Source organism: Engystomops pustulosus, chromosome 3 (assembly GCF_040894005.1).
Source record: "Engystomops pustulosus chromosome 3, aEngPut4.maternal, whole genome shotgun sequence".
Lineage (NCBI taxonomy): Eukaryota > Metazoa > Chordata > Amphibia > Anura > Leptodactylidae > Engystomops > Engystomops pustulosus.
In genome coordinates, this window is record NC_092413.1 from 89,571,013 (window position 1) to 89,595,587 (window position 24,575).

The 24,575-nt window shown below is 42.4% G+C and overlaps 1 protein-coding gene across 2 annotated transcripts in view; it reads left to right on the plus strand.

Moving 5' to 3' along the window:
- Positions 1–3,688: 3,688 nt before the first annotated feature.
- The window catches only part of LRP11 (LDL receptor related protein 11), a 28,882-nt gene continuing 7,995 nt past the window's right edge, over positions 3,689–24,575 (plus strand). The window contains exons 1-5 of one of the 2 annotated variants that reach the window (XM_072141376.1): positions 3,694–4,570; positions 5,787–5,944; positions 18,352–18,493; positions 22,649–22,783; positions 24,378–24,554. In XM_072141376.1, coding sequence (XP_071997477.1) covers positions 3,961–4,570; positions 5,787–5,944; positions 18,352–18,493; positions 22,649–22,783; positions 24,378–24,554 — 1,222 coding nt within the window. In that variant the 5' untranslated portion in view covers positions 3,694–3,960. Of the gene's footprint in view, positions 4,571–5,786; positions 5,945–18,351; positions 18,494–22,648; positions 22,784–24,377; positions 24,555–24,575 lie in introns of both variants that reach the window. The other variant, XM_072141377.1, reaches the window with a different exon arrangement.

The following is a 24,575-nucleotide window of genomic DNA, read 5'->3' on the forward strand; positions in this document are numbered from 1 at the left end:
TTATAACTTGTGAACAAATGAATTAATTAACATCAAGCAACGTGTCAAAAACATCAAATTTCTCTGTTGGTACATAGCCTAAACCTTTTGACAAAACATACCGTAGATTTGATCATCATTTAAATAGTTGGAGACAAAATTATGACATTTTCACATTCTTTATCTATTTCTGAGGAGTATACTTTCTGGTGGGATATCTCTGGCCGTCTCCACTTGTGCCCCCCACCCCTTTTGCGTTTTTTCTTTGGCCGTTTTTTCTTGATTTGGTTGCATGGTTATCTGAAACATCTAAATTGAAGCTGGAGCTTTCTGCTTCCGATGAAGGAAAGTAGACATGTCTGCTTGTGTCAGTCATCACTATTTTTCTTTAAGATCGATTTTAATCTTCTTTGACGATTCACGTGTTTACAGATATATAAAGTAGATAAAGAATTTTTTGTGTCCTCAATATCTTTGTGGATTTCTTTTAGCTTGATCTCTTCATGTTCTACTATAAGGGTCATACATTTTACTGAACAATCTGTTAAAGTTGAGAACCATTTGTTTTTGAAATCATCTGAATTTGTGAAGGTTGTAACTTGTATAATCGTAGACCTTATAAAAAATGTATTTTTTCAATGAATAATGGTCCCACCAAGTTCGCTGTTCATTACATAGAAGTTTTTCCATTTTATCGAAAAGTATTTTGACATCATTGTTCTCACTGGTGGGTTGACAATCAAATAATTTTGACAAATTAGAGAATCTGGTTTCTAAATTCATTGTAAAAACATCATCTTGACTTGAAATATTAACTGCAGCATCCATAGTGTAAACAGGAGTCAAATGATGTTGCAGAAATCAATATACTCAAAGCAGATATATAAAAGTTCCAAGATAAATGGTCTCACCAGCATAAACTTAAAGTTTGAAGCCTATCAATTCCAAATAACGCAGAGGTCATTTTCACGGTGTGCGGTCACAGCCAGAAATAGTATCCACACAAAGAGAAAAAGCCGACAAACATCATTCCCCTGTGATTCCTCTTGTTAAGTGAAGACAAGGTGAAAATGAAACCCTGATCGTGCAAAGGATGAGCCCCGCTGGCTCTTACGGGTCTTGTAAAATCCACTTCAGAAAAACGAAGATCTAGCATCAATCTTCATAAAATTAATTTCTTTATTGTGAACTTGTTTCAGAAGCACGAAATGAAAAGTTAAAGATCGTATAAACGAACACTAAGAAAACCAGTGGAGTGTCAGGAGCCACACATCACTTCATTGATAAACACAAAACATCCATTGAATAGTTCTCCTTTCTTGGTCTTGAACGAGTTAATAGACCAGATAGGGGCAGCAATTGGGCGGAAAAGTTTAGCAAACACGAGGCATTTTGGATTTTCACCCTTAAAGGGGTATTCTCGCCTGGGCATTCACATTCAGTTTCATTAATCTGCCATATATTAACATTTCTTCAATTGGATGTTATTTAAAAAAATGTTCCTGTGTGAAGATAATTTTCCATAAATGTAGTGATGTTGTCCCTTAGAAACGAGATAGCTTCCACGGATACGACCACCTCACATTTTGGCAGCGGTGGCCAGACATGTGCTATTGTGCCATGTGACATGGATTCAGCTATCATTACCACAGGACGGCTGTGGGACATGCAGTAACTCACGGACATTTCATATACATAAACTTTTTGTTTATTTGTGCAATCCCTCCAGCAGAGGGACACAGTCTTGTTTCTAAGGGACCATATCACTACATTTATGAGAAATTATCTTCTCACGGGAACATTTTTTAAAATAACATCTTATTGAAGAAATCTTTATATATGGCAGATTTATCAAACTGAATGTGAATGCCCAAACGAGAATACCCCTTTAATACCCGTACCCCTAATGGTATGAATTTTAGAGATGATCTGATATCTATATATTAATTATATTGTATTGGATTTCAATATGATCTATATGTAAGAATGTGATTTATGTGTCTTTTTAATATGTGCTTGAAGATATGACATTCTAATCCAATGTTCTGTGATTGGCTACTTGTTATTTTAAATATCTAGCCATGAACTTTTAAATGATGTCTCAATAAAGAAATTAATTTTATGAAGATTGATGCTGGATCCTCGTTTTTCAGAAGTAAAAAAATATAAACTCATCTTCCGGCTTCTTCTCCCCAGTCCTGTGGCTCCGTCTTCTCCTCTTCTGTCCCGGCGCATCACTTTGACGTGGCGTTATTGCGGCCGCATGACGTGATAGCGTATGCACCATGCGGGCCCTTATACTATGATGTCTTGCGGCCATGTCATAGTGATGTGCCCTGGTTTGAAGGAGATTCAAAGCCACAGGGCCGGGGAGAAGAAGCTGAAGCTGAGTATAGTTTTTAAAAACTGTTTACATTTTTTTAATTTTTTGGTAAAATTTGGCGGGTTGCTCTAGTTGTGTGAGCAGCCCGGGGCCCATGGGACAGTTAATCCACCACTTTTCTCCATTCCCTAGCAGCTGTCCTGTGGCAAAGCTGTGGCAGAGGGATTAACTCTGCCACAGCTTTGATCAGCTCTGCAACCAGCAGGTGCATTGATATCATCACATCCCACCTTACAGCCTCTGCTGCACACAGCTATGGCATTGGCCTCTACATTACACTTGCATTCATCTCTCTTTTTGTCAGGAGGACCCTGGTGGCATCTGGGAAGGTCCTACTGGCTTCTGGAATGGTTCATTACAGTTTTTGATAGTAAACGGCTGACGCTGTGAGGACTCCCTATGGTGATTGAAGAGTCAGGGACCTCCTCCTCTGCATTGACGACTTGTGGCTGGTGTTGGTGGCAGTCTAGGGATAAGACTAGGAAAAAGAGAAAATCCAAAGTGAAGTCACCTGCAATCATTACATGTGCTGATTTTTATGGGCAGCATGGTGGCTTAGTTGTTTGCACTACAGACTTGCAGCGCTGAGGTCCTGGGTTCAAGTCAATGGGGGTCATTTACTAAGGGCCCGATTCGGGTTTTCCCGACGTGTTACCCGAATATTTCCGATTTGCGCCGATTGTACCTGAATTGCCCCGGGTTTTTGGCGCACGCGATCGGATTGTGGCGCATCGGCACCGGCATGCGCGCGACGGAAATCGGGGGGCGTGGCCAAACGAAAACCCGACGTATTTGGAAAAACCGCCGCATTTAAAAAAAAAATTGTGTCGCGAAAATTACATTTACCTTCATCCTGGATAGGCCGGTGTATTTCGAGGCATTCCAGCGGACTTCAGCGCAGCAGCGCCACCTGGTGGACGTCGGAGGAACTGCTTTGATGAATCCCGGCCGGACCCGAATCCAGCGCAGAGAACGCGCCGCTGGATCGCGAACGGAACGGGTAAGTAAATCTGCCCCAATGTCTTCAAAGAGTTTGTATGTTCTCTCTGTGTTTGCGTGGGTTTCCAGCGGCTCCTCCGGTTTCCTCCCACACTCCAAAACATACTGGTAGGTTGAGTAGATTGTGAGCCCCATGGGGACAGGGACTGATTTGGCAAGCACTGTGTGTAATCTATGAGCTCTATATAAATAAAGAATTATTATTATTATGGTGACTGCATCTGTGGTTGGTGTGTCCGTGCTGGGGGAACGTTGACTATTAGAATTTGGTTGGCAGGTATTGAGGTTGACGCCCCTGTCTCTATAAAAAACGATGTGACACAGCACTAAGTGCTTATTCACACTACCCGGAGCCAATCCGCACTGAGGGTGACGTATTCGGAGCAGGATGGAGGTGACGTCACGGGGCTGCCCTGGGAGCTGTCCCTCCCCCCGGTGCTGATCTGTGTACACCTGTGGAGACCCCCCAGCACATCACAGGAGGAGGGGGAGCACCAGTGCCATGCCCTGGCCCCGGGCTGTCTTACGTCTGCCATCTCATCTCCCTGGCACCATGGCGGTCCCCGGCTCCTCAGTGCACTGACCGGAGAGTCCCCATCATGCATCACCCGGTGATCTCCGGCCTCAGCCTGCTCTCCCTGCTGCTCTGCTGGGGCCTCGGGGGCTGCAGGAGGACCTCCCCGGCCCCACAGCTGACGGATCTCAGGTCACAGATCTCAGGGGTCGAGGAGCTGCTGGAAGAATTCCGTAAACAGCTGCAGCAGCAGAGAGCGGAGCCGGGGCAGGAGGAGGAGGAGGACTGGCACCGGCACCGGCAGCGCGGCAATGGCCGGGACCAAGAGGACGAAGCGGCGGCCATGCAACAGCAGCTGCAGGAGGTGGCCGTGCGACCCTCAGGAGACTCCGGGGAGGACCTGTGCAGCTTCAACCAGCTGGAGGACTACATCATCCGCACCAAGGACTCGCTGGAGGCCGGGGCCACCTTCCTTAAGGCTCCGGGAGAGGTGTACAGCTGGAAGCAGTGCCTGGAGGAGTGCTGCTCCCAGCCCCGCTGCTCGGCCGCCGTGGTGGAGGGCTCGGGCCGGGGACTCGCCTGCTTCCTCTTTGATTGTAGCCACCATGGGCGCAGTGTGTGCCAGTTCTCTCCGCACAGGGATTACAGCAGCTTCACCCTCACGGGCCGCAACTCCACTGGGACCAATAACCTGGGTAAGAGGCCTCCCATGGCACCAATGTGTAGGGGCAACACTTGTCAGTGCCCACACCCATATCATCCCATATTCATAGCCCACTCACTATCCACCTACTGTAGGTAGGTCAATCACCCACCCATGGTACAATCCCACAACCATCTTATACAGAGTCCTGCCTATCAGATGTGTAACTAGAGTTTTCCAGTTAATAAAACTGACATGAAATATTACTAAATCACCACCCCCTTCCCAACCACTCCAGTTCCACCACTTTGGTCCCTGGGTATCTCTCTGACACCACTGAAAACACTACGGGTGGCTGTTCAAATATAATGGGGCTCTTTCACTAAGGGTCTGCGGAGCGCATTTTCGTCGGTTTCCTGACCATTTCCAATGAGCACCGCATTTAACGGGTTTTTGACGCAAGCGATCGGATTTTGGCGCCGGCTTTCACGCGACACAAATCGGGGGGTTGACGTCGGACGATCCACGAATTCGGACAACGTGCAGGATTTAACATTGGAAATTGTGTCGAAAGACTTACATGCACCGAAAGAAGAAGGTGAACTCCGGCTGAGCTCTGCGGGGAAGCGACACATGCAGGATCTCGGGCGCGTGATGTTGGTGAATCGCGCCGGAATACTACATCTTCATCGGACCGTCCGGATCAGGGATCGGGACTGGACCGGTTAAGTAAATGTGCCCCAATTTTTTATTTAGGGGTCAAACCCACAATCCCTTTAAGTGAAAACACTGAACATGCCAAAAGTGTCTAAACATGAAAATTGTTTCCAGAAATGTGTATGAAATGAGATGTGTATGATACTTGATAACAATATCTCAGTTCACCATATTTTCATTGCATAAACAGTACAGTCAATTAGTGTTGTGATGAAACGAACATTCACTTCCTGATACTCAGCAGATGGTGCAGCAGATGGTGATGTACCCCATACACAGTACACCACTGGAGACTATGTGCACACTTATGTACAATACGTTTACAATATGTTTCTAGTATTAACTCTACGTCAGATTGTAGATTTACATCATTGTTAGATCTTAAATACCTTTTAGCAGGTAGGAATATTGCGGTATCCTATCTGTTTTGGATAAATGTAGTAGTGTATTTAGTGTAAATATTAGGTATTTTATCTCCTTTATTGAATGTTACAATTATTTATTATATTTGTTGAATTTGAAGATATCTGACATAAACATTCATCTTACAGATGCAGATAAACCTCCAATAAGCAATGCAGGGCAGGATGTGGTACTGCAGCTGCCTGTGGATTGGGTTATACTGGACGGACGGGAAAGCAACGATGACCATGCCATCGTTCGATATGAGTGGGCCTTGCTTCAAGGGGATCCCCAAGTAGAATTGAAGGTATACATTTCCTAAATTATTCTGCCTACAATTGTAAAATTTGTTATCTATATCGTTTTTCTGATAAAGAGATAACGGTGTTTTTAGGAGTGATTTGACACTATAGAGCACATTTATCAATATAAGAAAGGTATGTTGTGTTAGCCCCTTTTCACACTAACATTTCCATTTTCTTTGTTTTGATCATAGGATCATAACACTGGAAAAGGGCTCGTTATCTCTTCAATTTGATTTCATTACTTAAGGTTAGGGTGGTGCAATTTTGCTTAAAATGAAAATCTCGATTTTTCAATAAAAATTCAACGATTTATGATTTTAATCTCAATTTTCTTAAGTAAAGCAATCTGCCTTACCTGAATCTTGAGTAGAACTATTTTTGTGCCAGCAAGAAGAATATCTAGGGGAAGGGGTATTGGAAGTACTGTAAGGGCGCTGTCCCACGTTGCGTTTTGGCTGCGTTTGCAAACGCAATCGCAGACCAAACCGTGGCCACCAGAGCGGCCCAATCACATCAGCGTTTCTAAGTAAACACCTGCGATCGGGAACGAGACGCTGGTGTTTTGGCGTTAATTTAATGCAAAACCCCGGCAGCTTGTTCCCGATCACAGGCGTTTCCATAGAACCTGTTGTTAAAATCACAGCTGGTTCACTGAGCCACAGAGAAGCACTGCAGAGCATCAGCTCCCAGCCCTGCAGATGCTTAGCCCATCCCCTGACTCATGTAGTTCAAATCCTTCCTTGGTCGTCTCTCCCTGCCTACTCTGCTAGATCCATCCACCTCCTCTTCTAGCAATAGAGCTGAAGAGAGGAAGCAGCTTCCATCAGGACTGCAAGTGATGTTCAGTCTTCTCCACTTCAAGTCCCATCTCAATTGGTAGCCATTCAATCAGTTAATGGTTTTCTTTTACCACCTAGCTTATCAACATTTCAATTATAAGTGTTAATGCTTGACAAAGACTTGATGTTGAAACGTTGCTATGCTGCCCTTCTATTCTCTTGTTAAGTGGGAGGCAATTTGCAGGTAGTTTACAGGTGAGCACTGTGAGTGGTGACTACTATAACTGAGGGGAGGTGCTGTGACTGGTGACTTACTGTAACTAGGGGCAGGCACTGTGACTGCTGGCTACAGTACAGAGCTGGCTACAGTATTTTAAATATTGTAATTGTTTATTATATGTGATTTCTCCTCATGCTGCGCTATGTGACTTCTTGCTCCCAAAGCGTTTCTAAAATATTGAATCCCACTCCTGTGTGTGTCCTTGTGTCCAATCACTGCTGACAGCAACAGCCTGTACTTGGCCACAACCCTAACTGGTTACACCCACATGGCTAACTGCTTGTAAATAACACTAGGAATAACAAAGAAACTTAGATTCATAAGAAAAAAATATTTTGAAATTGGTATTTACTAAGTATTTCCAATCACTTATATTCACATAGCAGTGAATATAGTATTGTTAAAGTATAAAGTATTGTTAGTCTCTGTTCTTAATTAATTGAAAAAAATATGCATCCATCAAAATATCCAATTTCTTTTGAAATACACATGTGAACAAAGAAGCTACAGATGAAAATGTAGACGTCCGGTGAACCATAAAGAGTAGAGAGCATTTCCAACAATGGTTCCTTGTGCTCTACCTGGGAACGCTGCCTATATGTTATAAGATACGTGACTTTGCTTAGAAGAATTGCTGACCAAGTGTGGTATTAGGACATGTCTTTGTAGCATCATTACTTTATAAAAGTAATTTTCTACATTGTGTACAGTAGGTGGATGGATAGCCCCACTAGTACATTCTGCTTGGAGAAAATGTGGTCAGTGCACCTCACTTTATGGCCCATGCTGTGAACATCGGGCAGTATATTAACCAGAGTGAGTTGTATTAACCTAAACTTTATCAGGCACAATGTTCATCTGGTGGGTGGTGAAACAGGCTCCCGGGCTTTTTTTTATATCATCCCAAGAACCCGATAACCAGGATTGGTGAGTAATGTAGGTCTGTGTAAAGTAATTACAGCTGTGTAAAGAAGTGGTGTCTATGCTGAGTCTTTTGTCTAGAATGAAAAGCAAGGGGCTATAATAAAGAGCTTTTCATTATCTTGATAAAGGAGCTGCTTACTGAAGACTTTGGGGGCACCCAGGTAGTCTGAGGGACTTTTCTTATGCACCTCTTTGCGTTTTCTAACAATTGACTTTAGTTATGTTGAATGTTTCTACTGTCACAAGTCTATTGTTTGTAAGTCGTGATGCTTTCTCATCATGTGTCACCTCCGCTTCTCTGCAGCCTGTTTATTCAGTTACTCCCTCCACTATTTACACTATCTTAAATAAAACACATAGAACATAAGAAAATAAATAACTTACAGGTTATAAAGTGGTAGTTTCACTTAAAGAGTAACTAAACGTTTAAGGAAATTTTATGAATAAATAGTACAGATGATAGTAGTAAACATTGCAATTTATTGAAGAGAACCCGTCAGGCAAAATAACCCCCTAATCAAAATATATTTTCATAAACTGCCATTAGAAAGCATTGCCCCTATCCCTTCATTGTCCCTCTACATGCCTGTAAACCTAAGCAATGAGGTCCTAAAGCTGTATGCAAATGAGCTGTGAAATGTCCAATGAGTCATTAGCATATTCAAGCTGTCCAGTTTATTCATGAGTGGGAGGTACAGCCACACCCCCAGTGCTTGACTCACAGTCTGTATAATGGTGTGAGGTATAATGATGTAATGGCTCCTCCATGTGCTTCCTGGTGCTGGTGGCCACGCCTCCTGCAGCCTGTGTGTGTATGAGAGATACAACAGCTCCAGGCAGCTATGCTATTGCAGAACATGTCAGGTACTTGTGTAGCTGATGTCTGTGGACAGAGCATGCCAGCAGATAAAGCACAGACAACAGCAATGCTTTACTATACATTACACACAGACATGAGCAGGGGGAGGGGAGGGGAGGGGTAACAGGAGTGACATCACTGCCTCTGACCATGTGACCAACCTCATTTACATAATAAAGAATAGATGATTTTACAATGATTAATGTGTGAATTGACTAGATAAAGGCTGGGGTGGATCCTTGTGAGCTGCTCCAACAGGTAGAGGTGACAGGACTAGTGAGAGAGACCTGATGACAGGTGTCCTTTTAGTTTACTTCTAAAAAGCAAAATAAAACTTTACGAAACCACAAAAAATGTGCATAAAGATGCATTCATGCAAACATAATGGGAACCGATTTTCTGCTGCACCATTTGCTGCTGGATATCCATTGAAACCCATGGTGCCTGGTCATGGTGTGGTGAGCACATGTTGTCTCATTGCACCGTGATCCTGTGTGCTGAAATTTAGGATATGTACTATATTTTTCTGTACAGTTACAGTGCTGGGCCTGAGCTTCCGTAGAGGAGAGGGGTGAGCAGCGCTGACGTGTGAGAACATGTTCATCTGAATGAGGACATACACTGTTATGTGCACTGTGCTTAACATCAATAATGGGCATCAATATGGGCAGGTGTGGGCAATCCCTTCATTATGTTATTCTCGGTTAAGATGATAAAAGACCTGCGGGTGATGTGAGTTGTGGTGCTTGCATAATGGAAAGTTGTGCTGCGAGGCTATAGCCCATGCGTGCATACAGCCACTCGATGGAGAAAGGAGGCCTCCCATCTCCATAGGGAGAAGTGCAGAATGGTCGTACTTAAAGGAAACCTACCACTTGAAGTGGCAGGTTTCAGATGGAAATACCGAGCACCAGCTCAGGGTGAGCTGGTGCCGGAGCTGATTTTTGTTAGTGTTTTAAACCGCAGTATTGCGGTTTAAAACACTTTTTAAACTTTATAGCCGGCGCAGGGAGGTACGCGCTCGGCGCTTACCACGCGCGTGACCGTGCGCGTGGCTACATAGGAAGTGAAGGAGAGCCGCGCGCATGGTAAGCGCCGAGCGCGTACCTCCCTGCGCCGGCTTTAAAGTTTAAAAAGTGTTTTAAACCGCAATACAGCGGTTTAAAACACTAACAAAAATAAGCTCCGGCACCAGCTCAGGGTGAGCTCGGTATTTCCATCTGAAACCTGCCACTTCAAGTGGTAGGTTTCCTTTAAAGGGAGAGATAAAGCAAACTCCATCTTTTTCCCCAGTACGGTGTTAGGCCATACGTCCATCAAAATGAATGGACCTACTTTAATGCATGGGGCCGTATACTACCCATACCACAACGGTACAATTCGGGTAGCAAATGACCGTTTTTTCACGTCCATGTGATAGCAGCCGTATGGCACAGAAATACAGGGCTGAAGAAATCATACGTTTGTGTGAAAGGGGCCTGAGGAGAATTATCTGAAATCATTGTTACGCTTTAAGCTGCGAAAACAGAAAAAAAAATTTAGAGAAATTGCTACGTTATAAGGAGTGGTAAGATCTACAGTTTGGTACACCCTAAGAAAGAAAGCACTGGTGAACTCATCAATACAGAAATGAGAAACAGCAAAGTCCAGCTCCAATTACCGTTTTTAAAACTTAAAGATTACATATACCGTATATACTCGTGTATAAGCCGAGTTTTTCAGCACAAAAAATGTGCTGAAAAATGTCCCTTCGGCTTATACGCAGTCAAGTCAATACACAATGTCAATGCACTTAAAAAATAAAAAACGTATATACTCACCCTCCGGTGGCCCCGATGCGCAGTGCTGCTCTCCCGATGTCCGCGCGGGTCCTCTTCTGGCTTCTGCACCTATCTTCTTTCTTCTGTAACATCGTGCATGTTTTTCTCCCGGGCGGCGCCTAGTATGGGGTCAGCAGCGGCGTGTCATACTATGCGCCTGCCAGCCGGGAGAGAGCAGTGGTGGCGCCCAGCACGATGTTACAAAAAAAGAAGATAGGGGCGGAAGCCAGAAGAGGACCCCCGCGGACATCGGGGGAGCAGCGCTGCGCATCGGGGCCACTGGAGGGTGAGTATATAAGTTTTTTTTTTTTTTTAATGCTGGGCTGGCTGTATACTACTGGGGGCAGGCTGAGGTGGCTGTATACTACTGGGGGCAGGCTGAGGTGGCTGTGTACTACTGCTGGCAGGCTGTATACTACTGGAGGCAGGCTGTATACTACTGGGGGCAAGCTGGTCTAGCTGTATACTACTGGGGGCAGGCTGGGGTGGCTGTATACTACTGGGGGCAGGCTGGGGTGGCTGTTTACTACTGGGGGCAGGCTGAATACTACTGGGGGCAGGCTGGGATGGCTGTATACTACAGGGGAAAAGCTGGGCTGGCTGTATACTACTGGGGGCAGGCTGGGCAGGCTGTATACTACAGGGGCAGGCTGTATACTATAGGGGGCTGGCTGGCTATATACTGGGGGGGTCTGTGACCAATGCATTTCCCACCCTCGGCTTATACACGAGTCAATAGGTTTTCTCAGATTTTGGTGGTAAAATTAGGGGTCTCGGCTTATACTCGGGTTGGCTTATACTTGAGTATATACACTCACCGACCACTTTATTAGGTACACCTGTCCAACTGCTCGTTAATACTTAATTTCTAATCAGCCAATCACATGGCGGCAACTCAGTGCATTTAGGCATGTAGACATGGTCAAGACAATCTCCTGCAGTTCAAACTGAGCATCAGTATGGGGAAGAAAGGTGATTTGAGTGCCTTTGAACGTGGCATGGTTGTTGGTGCCAGAAAGGCTGGTCTGAGTATTTCAGAAACTGCTGATCTACTGGGATTTTCACGCACAACCATCTCTAGGGTTTACAGAGAATGGTCCGAAAAAGAAAAAACATCAAGTGAGCGGCAGTTCTGTGGGCGGAAATGCCTTGTTGATGCCAGAGGTCAGAGGAGAATGGGCAGACTGGTTCGGGCTGAAAGGCAACAGTGACTCAAATCGCCACCCGTTACAACCAAGGTAGGCAGAAGAGCATCTCTGAACGCACAGTCCGTCGAACTTTGAGGCAGATGGGCTACAGCAGCAGAAGACCACACCGGGTGCCACTCCTTTCAGCTAAGAACAGGAAACTGAGGCTACAATTTGCACAAGTTCATCGTAATTGGACAATAGAAGATTGGAAAAACGTTGCCTGGTCTGATGAGTTTGGCGTCAACAACATGAAAGCATGGATCCATCCTGCCTTGTATCAACGGTTCAGGCTGGTGGTGGTGGTGTCATGGTGTGGGGAATATTTTCTTGGCCCTCTTTGGGCCCCTTGGTACCAATTGAGCATCGTTGCAACGCCACAGAGTAATGTTGCTGACCATGTCCATTCCTTTCAGCAGGATAATGCACCATGTCATAAAGCTGGAATCATCTTAGACTGGTTTCTTGAACATGACAATGAGTTTACTGTACTCAAACAGCCTCCACAGTCACTAGATCTCAATCCAATAGAGCATCTTTGGGATGTGGTGGAACGGGAGATTCGCATCATGGATGTGCAGCCGACAAATCTGCGGCAACTGTGTGATGCCATCATGTCAATATGGACCAAAATCTCTGAGGAATGCTTCCAGCACCTTGTTGAATCTATGCCACGAAGAATTGAGGCAGTTCTGAAGGCAAAAGGCGGTCCAACCCGTTACTAGCATGGTGTACCTAATAAAGTGGCCAGTGAGTGTACGGTACATGGAATAACAATCGGCAGAAAATAAATGCTAGTACAAGGCAAAGTCTAAGTGTTTTAGATAGTAGTGCTCATTCATGGCATAACACATTTTATTAGACACCTTATTAATAACACTTATATTAATTGTTGTGTCCACATCTATGAAATCCTGCATTATATAACCATATATTCTTGTTTGTAGGGACATTTTGAATTAAACTGGGTGATAGTTTACTCCCTAAAGTGGGGGCCTCTCTGGAAATATATTTCACACTGGGACACATTTACCAAGAACAGTGCAGAAATTTGTGTTGCATTAAGCATTGTGCAAAACAGTCGCATGTGACGCAGAGCCCTTTAGTAAATGTGCCCCATTATGTTTAACCCCTTCCCAACATTTGACGTAATAGTACCCGCAAAACACTATTACGTCATGCTTCTGGCGCCGGCTACTGAACAGAGTCGGGGCCAGAAGCTGCGGGTGTTGGCTATATATTATAGCCGACACCCGCCTCTAACACCCGCAATCAGAGATTTCTGACCGCGGCGTGTTAGGGGCATTTAAAGTGAATCGGACCCCCCCACAGCACTTACTGCCAGTGCCCGGGGCTGCGCGATCTCCTTCCTGTAGCCGGGTCTCTGCCTTCTGGCAGGACCCGGCTGTAACACACTGAGCATGCGCAGCATGCTCAGTGTGTTACATTACACGGTGTAATACATCTGTGTAATAGCTTGAACAAGCGATCAGTGGATCGCTTCTTCAAGCTAACCTGTAAAAGTTAATAAAAAAAGTTAAAAACATTGAATAAAAACATTTTTTAATAAAAAGAATTAATTAAATAAAGTTAAAGTCCATTAAACACAAATATTCCCTATACACATGCAATAAAGTGGAAAAAAAACCACAAAATCGCCAAAACCCCTCACATATTTGGTATCGCCGCGTCCATAACAATCTGTGCAATAACTCAGAAACATTATTGGACCCGCTTGGTGAACGCCGTAAAAACAAAACCTGAAAAACTCGCCAAAAATGTACATTTTTCATAAAATCTGTACACCAAAATGTTCTAAAAAGTGTTCAAAAAAAGGTTATGTGTGCCAAAATGGTACCACTGAAAAGAACAACTCAACACGTAAAAAATAAGCCCTAAACTAGCTCTGTCATCAAAAAATATTAAAGTTACGTCTCCGAAAAGATGCTGAAAAACAAATGAGATTTCCTCTATATTAGTTTTTATCCAGTAAAATTGTAAAGATAAACAAAAAAATAAATAAATGAGGTATCAACGTGATCGTAGTGACCTATAGAATAAATATCATATAATATTTTTAGTGTACGGTGTACGACCCCCAAAAAATAAGAAAAGAAAGTAAACCAAAATTGACAATTTTCTTTTCACCCATGCATTCAAGAGTTAATAAAATCTCATCAATAAGCTAATGAGCCACTAAAATGAAGTATTTTCTAAAGTGCATCTCATATCGCAAAAAATAAGCTCTTATATGTCCAAATTGCCAAAAAAATAAAGATTGTATAGCCAATAAAAAGTGACAATGCATAATCTTCTCTGAATGACGCAGCTTCCCTTCGATGCCCTGGCGTGTGCCCATACAGCAGGTTGGGGTATTGTTATACGCGGGAGGGATTGGGTATCAAATTTTGTGGAGCGTTTTGGTATTTTATCCACTGAGAATTTGTACATTTTTTGAAAAACACATTCATTTAGCCAAAAAAATTTTACTTTCAAAATTGCATCTGATTTTGTTACCAGTGAAGTTGGCCCCCCCCACCTTGTTCAAATCAAACAAAATTGGTGTCAAACATTTGTGCTACGTTTGTGCAGCAAAAATTTTCGTTTGTGCCGCTATCGTTTTTAAGATTTTAATGAAAATTTCCAGAGGTCATCAGAGGTCAACCAGCCCCCCCACATTGCCCAAATCAAACAAAACTGGGACCAAACAACTCTGCTACGTTTGTGCTGCTCAAATTTTTGCTACACAAACCGGCACAAACCTAGCACTAACGCTTGACACCAATTTTGTTTGATTTGAACAAGGTGGGGGGGCCAACTTCACTCAGGTGATTTTGTTTTAACCCCTGTAAAACAATTAAAGGGTTAACAAACTTCATAAAAGTTGTTTTACATAGTTGTTTTGTTTGAGGGGTGTAGTTTCTATAATGGGGTAATTTATGGGGTTTTACTTTTATTTAGGCCTCTCAAAGTAATTTGAAACCTGAGCAAGTCCCTCAATAGCAGGATATCGCGTTTTTTATGAAAATGTGAAAAATCGCTCAAAGCACCATAACATCCTACAAAAATAAGAGTATGCATAAAAAACCATTTCCACATAAAGAAGACATTTAGTGAATGTTAGTTATTAAGTATTTTTGCGGTTATGACTATGGGGGTCATTTACTAAGGGCCCGAATCGGGTTTTTCCGACGGGTTAATCGAAAATTTCCAATCTGCGCCGATTCTCCCTGAATTGCCCCAGGATTTAGGCGCACACGATCGTATTGTGGCGCATCGGTGCCGGCATGCACGCGACGGAAATTGGCCGTACGAAAACAGGATTCGGAAAAACCGCCGCATTTAAAAAAAAAAAAAGTCTTGCTGGACACACGCTTACCTGCACCCGGCCCAGCTTGGTGAACTTCAGTGCATTCAGCGCACAGTGACACCTGGTGGACGTCAGAGGAACTACCTTAGTGAATCCCGGCAGAACCCGAATCCTCAGCAGAGAATGCACCGCTGGATCGCGAATGGACCGGGTAAGTAAATCTGCCCATATGTATGGAAAAAGTAGAACATTTTGAAGTTCGAAAATCAAGAATTTTTCCAAATTTTCACCAAATATCTGATTTTCTCATAAATAAATGCAAAACATACCACCAAACTTTTTCAACTAACATGAAGTACAAAGTTTTTTTTGATCACCAGGGATTTATCTTGTTGTTTTAAAAATGATTTAATGTCAGTACAGTTCAGTTACATTTGGTGCGTATTAGTTCTTCCATTGGAATGTTCTTTATCACGTTTTGGATGGCAGGAACTTCCCAAGATGAAATTTGTGGCGGTGCATTTGAAGTAGGGAGATATGATGATTTTAGGATGACCAGAAAGTGTGTTTGGGTCTCATGATGAGAAAAAGTGAATTTGGGGAGATAAAAATTATTTTCCATAAACAACAAAAGCTCCTCGCATTTGACCATATACTGATTGGTCAATGAGTGCCACACCTGGATACAGGAAGAATTAGAAAACGAAAAGTAAAATTCAACATATAAGAGCAAAAATTCCTTTATGTTGTCCGCATATGCACTTTGCTTTTCTGAAAAATATGATAAACAATCAAGTGCAGTTTGATGATCTAATGAAATATAAAGCCCAATGTTTTATTTCCTTCCAATGTGGATCGCTATTCGATGTGTAAGTGTTTTTTGTAAAGAATTTCCAAGTTTATCAATGGAAATAGAAAGGAAGAAAGGGAAAAACAAAGGGGAAGACATTATTATTGTACAAATTCAAATCCAAAATTGACCAATAAGAACAGGTGTCTAAAATTGGATTTAAAGAACGGATGAAGTGGGTGGGGGGTCTGGGTGACATAAACAACAAATTCGGTTATACAATTAAGGAATTGTTGTCATTTTGTCCCAAAATCTCATTTCTCCTTTTTTTATTTACCAAATGTGTTTTTATTGTTTTGCCCCTTCTAAAAGTAAAAATCAAAACAAAAGGCTAATCTGCTATCTTCCTTGTTGTGCCTTTTTGAGATGCTTCTCTCTAGCACTGTTTCCCTATCATCTTGTGTTGCTCTCTCATGCGCCTCCTGTATGTTTTGGGTACCCTTTATTCAGTTGCCTTTGTTTCAGCTCTTCTGCTTGTGACTTAAGAGGACCTGTCAAGAGGACCTGGGAATTTTTAGATGTCCTGATAGAGATGAAGCATAACCAGATGAATATGAAAGTCTTTAGAAAAACCACAGCTAAAAATACCCTACTCCATATTACAGTTACCACCCTAATTATATTAAAAACGCACTCCCGTATGGACAGTTTAAAGATAACCCCCCTAAACTAAATATATTTTAATAAACTGCCATTTGAAAGCATTACCTCTATCCCTTCATTGTCCCTCTACATGCCTGTAAACCTAAGCAATTAGGTCCTAAAGCTGTATGCAAATGACCTGTGAAATGTCCAATGAGTCATTAGCATATTCAAGCTGTCCAGCTTATTCATGAGTGGGAGGTACAGCCACACCCCCAGCGCATGACTGACAGCCCGTCTAATGATGTGAGGCTGTATAATGATGTGCTTCCTGGTGCTGGCGGTCACACCCCCTGCAGCCTGTGTGTGTATAGGAGAGATACAACAGCTCCAGGCTGCAGCCATGTTATAGCAGAACATGTCAGGTACTTGTGTAGCTGATGTCTGTCTCTTTGTATTAGGAGGATGCAGCATGTCAGCAGATGCAGCACACACACTAGCAATGCTTTACTATACATTACACACAGACCTGAGCAGGGGGAGGAGAGGGGAGGGGTAACAGGGATGACATCACTGCCTCTGACCATGTGACCAGCCTCAGTTACATAATAAAGAAAAGATGATTTTATAATGATTAATGTATGAATTGACTAGATAAAGGCTTGGATTGGATCCTTGTGAGCTGCCCCAACAGGTAGAGGTGACAGAAATAGTGACAGAAACCTGATGACAGGTGTCCTTTAACCATTTAAGTAGAATCAACAACAAACAAGAGGGGTTTACAATATGTAGGATGTACTAACAATTCTTTAAAAGTGTGCATAAGAAGGCATCTCTCTGACCAGCCAAAATGCAGTGGGCATATCTTTTAGAAACATTTATGATTTTTATTCTTAACGCCTGCGTCATTGAAGGTATAAACAGAAAACGAAACGTCATTTATCATTATTAATTTATTGTGTGTCCTACTTTTCCTTGTACTTGGTTAATATCCAGCGTATGGTTTAAACACTTATCTGAGAATGAAGTCACAAGGTTGTTCCTCCGGTGAAGTCACACACACACTCGATGGCCATTCGCCGATTTTTTCCCATGATTTAAAGTAAATGAATGTAAATACTGCATGGCGCAAACCACTTATTAGCCTCAAGACTAAAAAGGCTAAATTAGACTTTACTAAAAAAAAAAAAACATATAAAAAAGCCAGTAATGAACTTTCTTTAGACTATTCAAATCAAGATCAACCTCTACCAGAATGATGGAAAGAAAACTGTTGAAATGTGGTACAGCTCATGATCCAAAGCATAGCACATCATCTCTAAAACATGGTGGTGGTAGTTGCTTGGACGTACATGGCTACCAGTGGCACTGGGTCACTAGTGTTTATTGATGATGTGACACAGGACAGAAACAGCCGGATGAATTTTGAGGTATCCACTGACATACTGTGAGCTCAAATAAGGCCAAACTGATTGGTCAGTAGATGGACACCACTGGAAAAGCTGCCAGAGGCATTGATCTAGCCATGGTGATGTGCTGCACCAGAACTTACTTAGAATTTTGTATTTGCCCTGGTAAATGTTTATAAACTTATTCTGGTTTAATTATGTGATTGATCTCAGTATTGTGTCTTATTGTGTTTGTTTTGTTTCTACAGTAAATTTGACAAGCATTGTGTTCTTGCACATCAAAAATATTGTTTTGAATGTAGATGAGAACCAAGGTCTTTATGCTTTGTTGACTTCTCTTTGGAAATTATTCTGTGGAATATGTGAATCTGCTGAAAGTAAGCTTACAGTTCTTGTCGTATCTTTATAGGTTCCTCAACCAGGAACTCTCAGACTTTCCCATATGCAAGAAGGAGTTTATACCCTGCAACTGACTGTAACTGATACATCTGGTCAGAAGAGCTCAGACAATGTTTCGGTCACTGTTCTCCCTGAAGAGCATCATAAGTCAGGTGGGCTCTTATATGTCTTACAAAGCCGGCTACATCACTTACTGATCTTGGGTGTCCGCAGCAGTATCCTCAATGATTTCCCTATGCAGCAGTAGCAATAGTAGCAGCCCCACATATTGCTGTATTGGGAAAATCATTGAAGAAGCTGCAGCACTAAAAGGGTTTTACCAGCTCACTGAAAATATAAAATCGCTTCAAATACCATTAACGAGCGTTTACTTGGATGGGGCTGTGTGGCAGTTTTTTTTGCAGACACTTACAGAAATCATCATTTATTAAATGTTGACTTGTTCCTGAGGCCCCCAACTTTCATCTGTGGTACAATCCTCAGCTAGTTTCTTCTTATTGTCATACGGGTTACATGAAGAAACAATGAATATGCAGTAAATGTAATTCTTCAAGCAATTAAAACATCTAAAGCAAGGGCATCAAGAGTGTCTATAAATTTATACAAAAGTAATAGAGACGAGACCAAATTTGAAAAATACTAACAATCCAATGAGTCATAATACAGGCAGTCCCCGGGTTACGTACAAGATAGGTTCCGTAGGTTTGTTCTTAAGTTGAATTTGTATGTAAGTTGGAACCATATATTTTATAATTGTAACCCCAGCCAAATTTTTTTTTGGTCTATTTGACAATTGGATTTAAAAAATGTTGGATTGTCATCGGAACCAGGAATAACAATAAAGTTTCATTGCAGACACCTTTAATAACTGTTATAGCTGTTTATTGTAACCTACGGCTAAAGTACAGTAAATTACCAATAACCAGAGCTAGGGGTCGTTTGTAAGTCGGGTGTTCTTAAGTAGGGGCCCGCCTGTAGTTAGAAATGGTAAAAAAGTAAAGTAGGCGGTGGACATCTATTATTTAGTTCTGATGGTAATACACAAGTCAGCACAGACCTGCAAGGTGATTATCAGATAAATCCCTTTCTAAAGTAAACGACACCAATGATAGCATTACAGTCAGGACAGGAAGGCCATTATAGCTGAAGATAGTCTTACCCAATAGCTAATGCCCAGCATGTCAACAAAACAAGAAAAATAACAGATAAAAAGAGCTAAACAGAACCACTGAGAGATGCTACACTGCCCCTCGGCTTTTATATGTAGAGTGGAAGCCACTTATCTTTAAAGGAAACCTACCACTGCTCGCATGATGAAATCATGCGAGCACACCACCCTGTAGGCTATTAAATTCTGATGCCGGCACATACTTTGGTTAGGCATGGCGATTGTTTAGTTTAAAAAATGATTAACTCACATATGTAAATTAGCCCTCCGATGCTACCCCTACGTCATCAGCCGTCTGTCGATGGCTTCCGATTGTTAATTATTCACGCCACCGTCCTTCTACCCGCCCTCCTACAGGTGGCGAAAGCTGTGACGTAACCAAGCTCTCGGCACTTACCGCGGCTGGTTGTGTGATAGTTAGTGTCTGCGTATGCGCGATAAGTGCCGAGAGCTCTGTGACTTCATGGGTAAAAGGAAGGAGGCTGAAGCCATCGGAAGCCATTGACAGACCCTTTTTAGGCTTGCAGACAGTAGGATTATGTTCAGTCTTAAAGAAATACAACGTTAGCATGGCACATTAAATATACCTACCCAGCCAGAGTCTACTGAATAGGAATTCATTCTGTAACCCACCCCCCGCCTACCACTGGCCCCAAGAGTCTCTGTGAAAAAGAAAGTAGAATATCAGGATTTCAGATGTTGCTCATTCAATATTGTGTCTCCTATATCTTTAAAGGAAACTTTCAATCAGAAATGTACCTAGGAAGGTAGATCTGCAGAGGCTACTGGGGTTTGGAGGAGCCTCTCCAGGCAGTGGGAGCAACGCCCCAATAGCCTCAGCGATCTCTCCCTACCTGAGTGTCCTCGGCGCGCACCCTCTCACTTCTGTAGCAGTCCTGCTCCTTCATATAATTCCGGCTTCAGAGCCGATGGGAACAGAGCTATGCGAGTGCGCTCAGAAGCTGGAGCTACTGGAGGAGCGGGACCGCTACAGAAGTGAGAGGGTGCGCGCCCAGGATGCGCAGGTAGGTGGGATCTCAGAGGCTACTGGGGCATGGAGGAGCCTATGCTCCCACAGCCTGGAGAGGCTTTAGTAGCTGATAATAACCATATTAGCTAGATAAAGTGTTATTTAGCTTAGAAAGTATTATAGGATTAGGTAAAACTAGGTAAGGGCTTAGCACTCTACTAGCCACCTACCATGAGATTTCTGATGGTAGGTTTCCTTTAAAGTAAGCATAAAGGAGTGAGTAAAATACTAAAACAGATATTGGTGAAGCCAGAGAATAGCCAATGCTACGAACAGATACAATTCTCAGATTTAACTTCCTGGAGGTGCCTTACCCACAGTTCTATGGGTAAATGAGAAAGTGGAGCGCTGCTCTGAAGTACAAAGAAGTTTGTAAAAGTCACCATCTGTTCTGTCTAGAAGAAAATGTTGCCATCTAGTGTCAAAAGAAGGAACTTTGGATGCAGTACTTGGGGACATGTTTACATGCAACTAGTGACAAAGTAACTGTGCAATAAAAATATCATATTAGCATTTCATAAAAAAAATATTATCCTTTAAGGGAATTAGTGGTGAATACCTAAAAATGTCATTCTGCTCCTATAAAATACTGCAGAAAATCAACTTTCTAAGATTTCTTTCAAAAATGTATCCAGTATAATGTAAGAATAAATTGTGTAACATTAAAAAATGAAAAGGTGGGCCTAACCCTTTACACACCCGAGCATGGCATTCACATATTATAATTGAAAACAAAGATATACAGTAAAGGGGTCATTATAGATAGTAGCATAAGCTGGAGACATAAGTAGAACACTCCACAAGTTCTGATCTGGTCTAATGTTCCAAACTGGTGGTGTTTGCCCCCATATTTAGTAAGAGGCCAGACCGGCGAAGAAAGGATTTTTAAGACTGGCATTATAAACGCCAGTCTTAAAGGAGTTTTCCCACCAAACAAGCTAGGCCCTATCCACAGGATACGGCCTAACTTGCTGATCCTGGGGGTCTCAGTTATGAGAGAGGGGTTCCTTCATCTCTATGGAGCTGAAGGAGATCGGCAATCTCACTCAACTCCATAGAGATAAATGGAGCAGAATGGACATGCACGGTTGTCTGTTCCATCTCATCACTGAGACCCCCACCAATCAGTTATCAAGTTATCTTGTTTGGTGGGAAAACCCCTTTAATAAATCTCCCTCTGTGTCTGACCATGTATGTGAAGCAACCGGCTTTATGTGATACCCCAATTTTTATGAACTGGCTGCTTCATGTAGCTTTCCAACAGCTTTAGGAGCCTGTCAGTCTTAGTGGGGGGAAATTATTTAGGAAAGCGTTTTAAAGGTCTCCGGGCAGCTACAGATCCAGCTACAGTTGAAATCTCCTCCAGGTCAGACCTGGTCTAGACAGGTCTGGCGGAGATTTCAGCTGCAGTTTTCCAGTGGAGACTATGGCTGCGATAAGAACCACAATTGCACATGGCGCCATTGCATAAGCATTTCAAATGGAACACATACAATTGGTAACAATCACCATGGCCCACTTCAAAAACTAGTGCTGTCTGTACTATGTGCAGTTTGCCTGTGGAGTGGCGCCCCCTGCACTGCTTGGGAATTGTTGGTGCACTTTGTTCATGCTGCAGAATTGTGGCGGGCATAAGTAATAAATGGGGTGCAAACTCCAACTAAGCACTAACAGCCCCTTTAGGTGTACATTTTTTTGTCTTGTCGGACACAGAGCAGCCGTGACACAAAACTTTATAAATACATGTACAAGCAGTTTGCAGGTTCTTTTCAGTGCAAAGTCAGACAGGAAACTGGTGCAAACACTTTAATAAATGTGGATCCATGTATTTTTCATTGCTTATATGCAACACGTGGTGCTTGTTGCCAATTGCATACGTTTCAATTGAAACCCACATACAATCAGGCCAGAACACAATCCAACCAGAACATGTGAACACTTCCTGTAGTAGATAGTATAGATAAAAACCAGGCAGAGATGGGTTATTTTACATGCCTTTCTTGCCGTTGGAGAAGGCATAGTATATCTCCTCCAGTGTGTGTTGTATTTATAACCAGATAGATCCCCTGCCATCTGCTTAGAATTGTCCTGTTTTCATGTCTTTCCCAGAATCCACCTCATGCAGTGGAGCTTGCTCTCGCTACCAGTTTATCTGTGATGATGGCTGTTGCATAGATATCACGCTGGCCTGTGACAGGGTGGTGCAGTGTCCGGATGGCTCCGACGAAGCTTTCTGCCAGAACCGTGAGTCATTCTCCACCGCATTGAGGAATATGAAGTCATGATCTGCTTATGAATTATGAGAACTGCAAAACAAGAGCAAAATGTACCCATTGTCTTGTTTTCCAAAAACATAAAATTGCATCTAAGACCAGCTGAAGTATTTGTCATTATATCAACCCCATGTGTCCAAAATTGGAGAACCTATTATTTTGTATACCTTGCCCAGCAATAGCCAACTGCATAGAAATGAATGTGTTATAATTTGTGCCATAATACTCAATATATCACCTTTATTCCACTAAAGATCACTGCTACTACTAATCTATATTGCTAGCCTAATATATATTGCTACAGCCTGGTCTGTAAATAATATTGAAATAAACAACTGGGAGCCTGATACAGGCTGCTTATCTATTCCTGAACAAGCTACCTCCTAAAGATTTATTTTCTTTAAAGTTTTGGACCAAGATATCAAGTTATCACTTATCCACTGGAACTACCAATCCTGGGGATGGAGGCCTGTTTTCTGCATGCCTCCTTTCAGTTCTATAAGAACTTACAGAGATAGAACAACACTATAGGCAGCTATCTCTGACAGTCCCAAACAGATGATTTGAGTGACAATGTACTTCCACTAGTTTCATTCATATATTCTTGGTATCAAATGGATTCCCAAGAGTCAGAGCCCCAGTGACCAAAAAGTTATCACCTATACATAAAGTATAGAGTGGTTTACAGTCAGGTACATAATATCTTAAAAATTTAGTTTTAAAATTCTTTTTATTGTTTTTTTCATTTTATAACGCAAATAACAATCTTAATATGATATCCATATAACAATGATGGATTACAGACAAAATATGAAAATCTTCGAGGCAATTTACGATTTACTAGGCGAATATGCTAATAAACAGAGAAAGCATTAATAAAGACATTCAAATGTCAGTAAAAATGACAATAAAAGAAGGTGTAGAATGAGGGTTAAGGGAAGGGTAGAGGGCCTAAGGGTGACCTATACAGCCTGCCCTAGGCGCAATGTACTAGGTGGGGAGAATGGGGGAATTAGGGCTTACCACATCCCCAGAAAAGGAGGGGGGGGGGGTGGAGCATGCATGGGGAGATAAGAAAAGAGAGGGGAACTCCCCTGAAGGCTTTTTTCTTTAATCATTCAACCTTACAACTGGTACACAAACCGGTTGAGTGGAAAGGGGAAGCAGGATTGACTTGGGGATCGGGTGAGGGGGGGGGGGGCGGTTTGCTGAGTGGGCCTGTATGTGCTTTCAATTTCCTGGCCATATACAACACAAGGGCTACTGTTACTTTACTAAAGTCAGAAAGTCCTTCACAAATAGTGGCCACTCTCAAACATTTTCTATTAAATGTCTCAGCACAAACATGGACTCAGGCCATCACCAGGTCATACACTGCCCATACGTTCCTCCTCATTGGGTACAGAATTATCAGTAAATGTAGCTTACTGTTGACTGTAATAAATAAAAAATCTTTATGTGCACATACTGAAATACATCAGTCTGCTGTTTGCTCTGTTTTTTCACCACTGACCTTTTAATCTTTGGAAAATGATTCCATATTTCTGATTTATATTTTCATATAGTCAGTTCTGGTCGTAAGACAGTGATTCACATATCTGACAAGACAAGAAACCATGCAGTCTCGGGAATTGACAATGGAAAGGAATCAAAAGTCACCGGACAGATTTCTGTGTCGTCCAATGCAGAAAGAAATCAAACACTTCTTGAGGATCTGAATAGGGATAGTATGTCCAAGAAAGGTATGACAATTTATGTGTCCA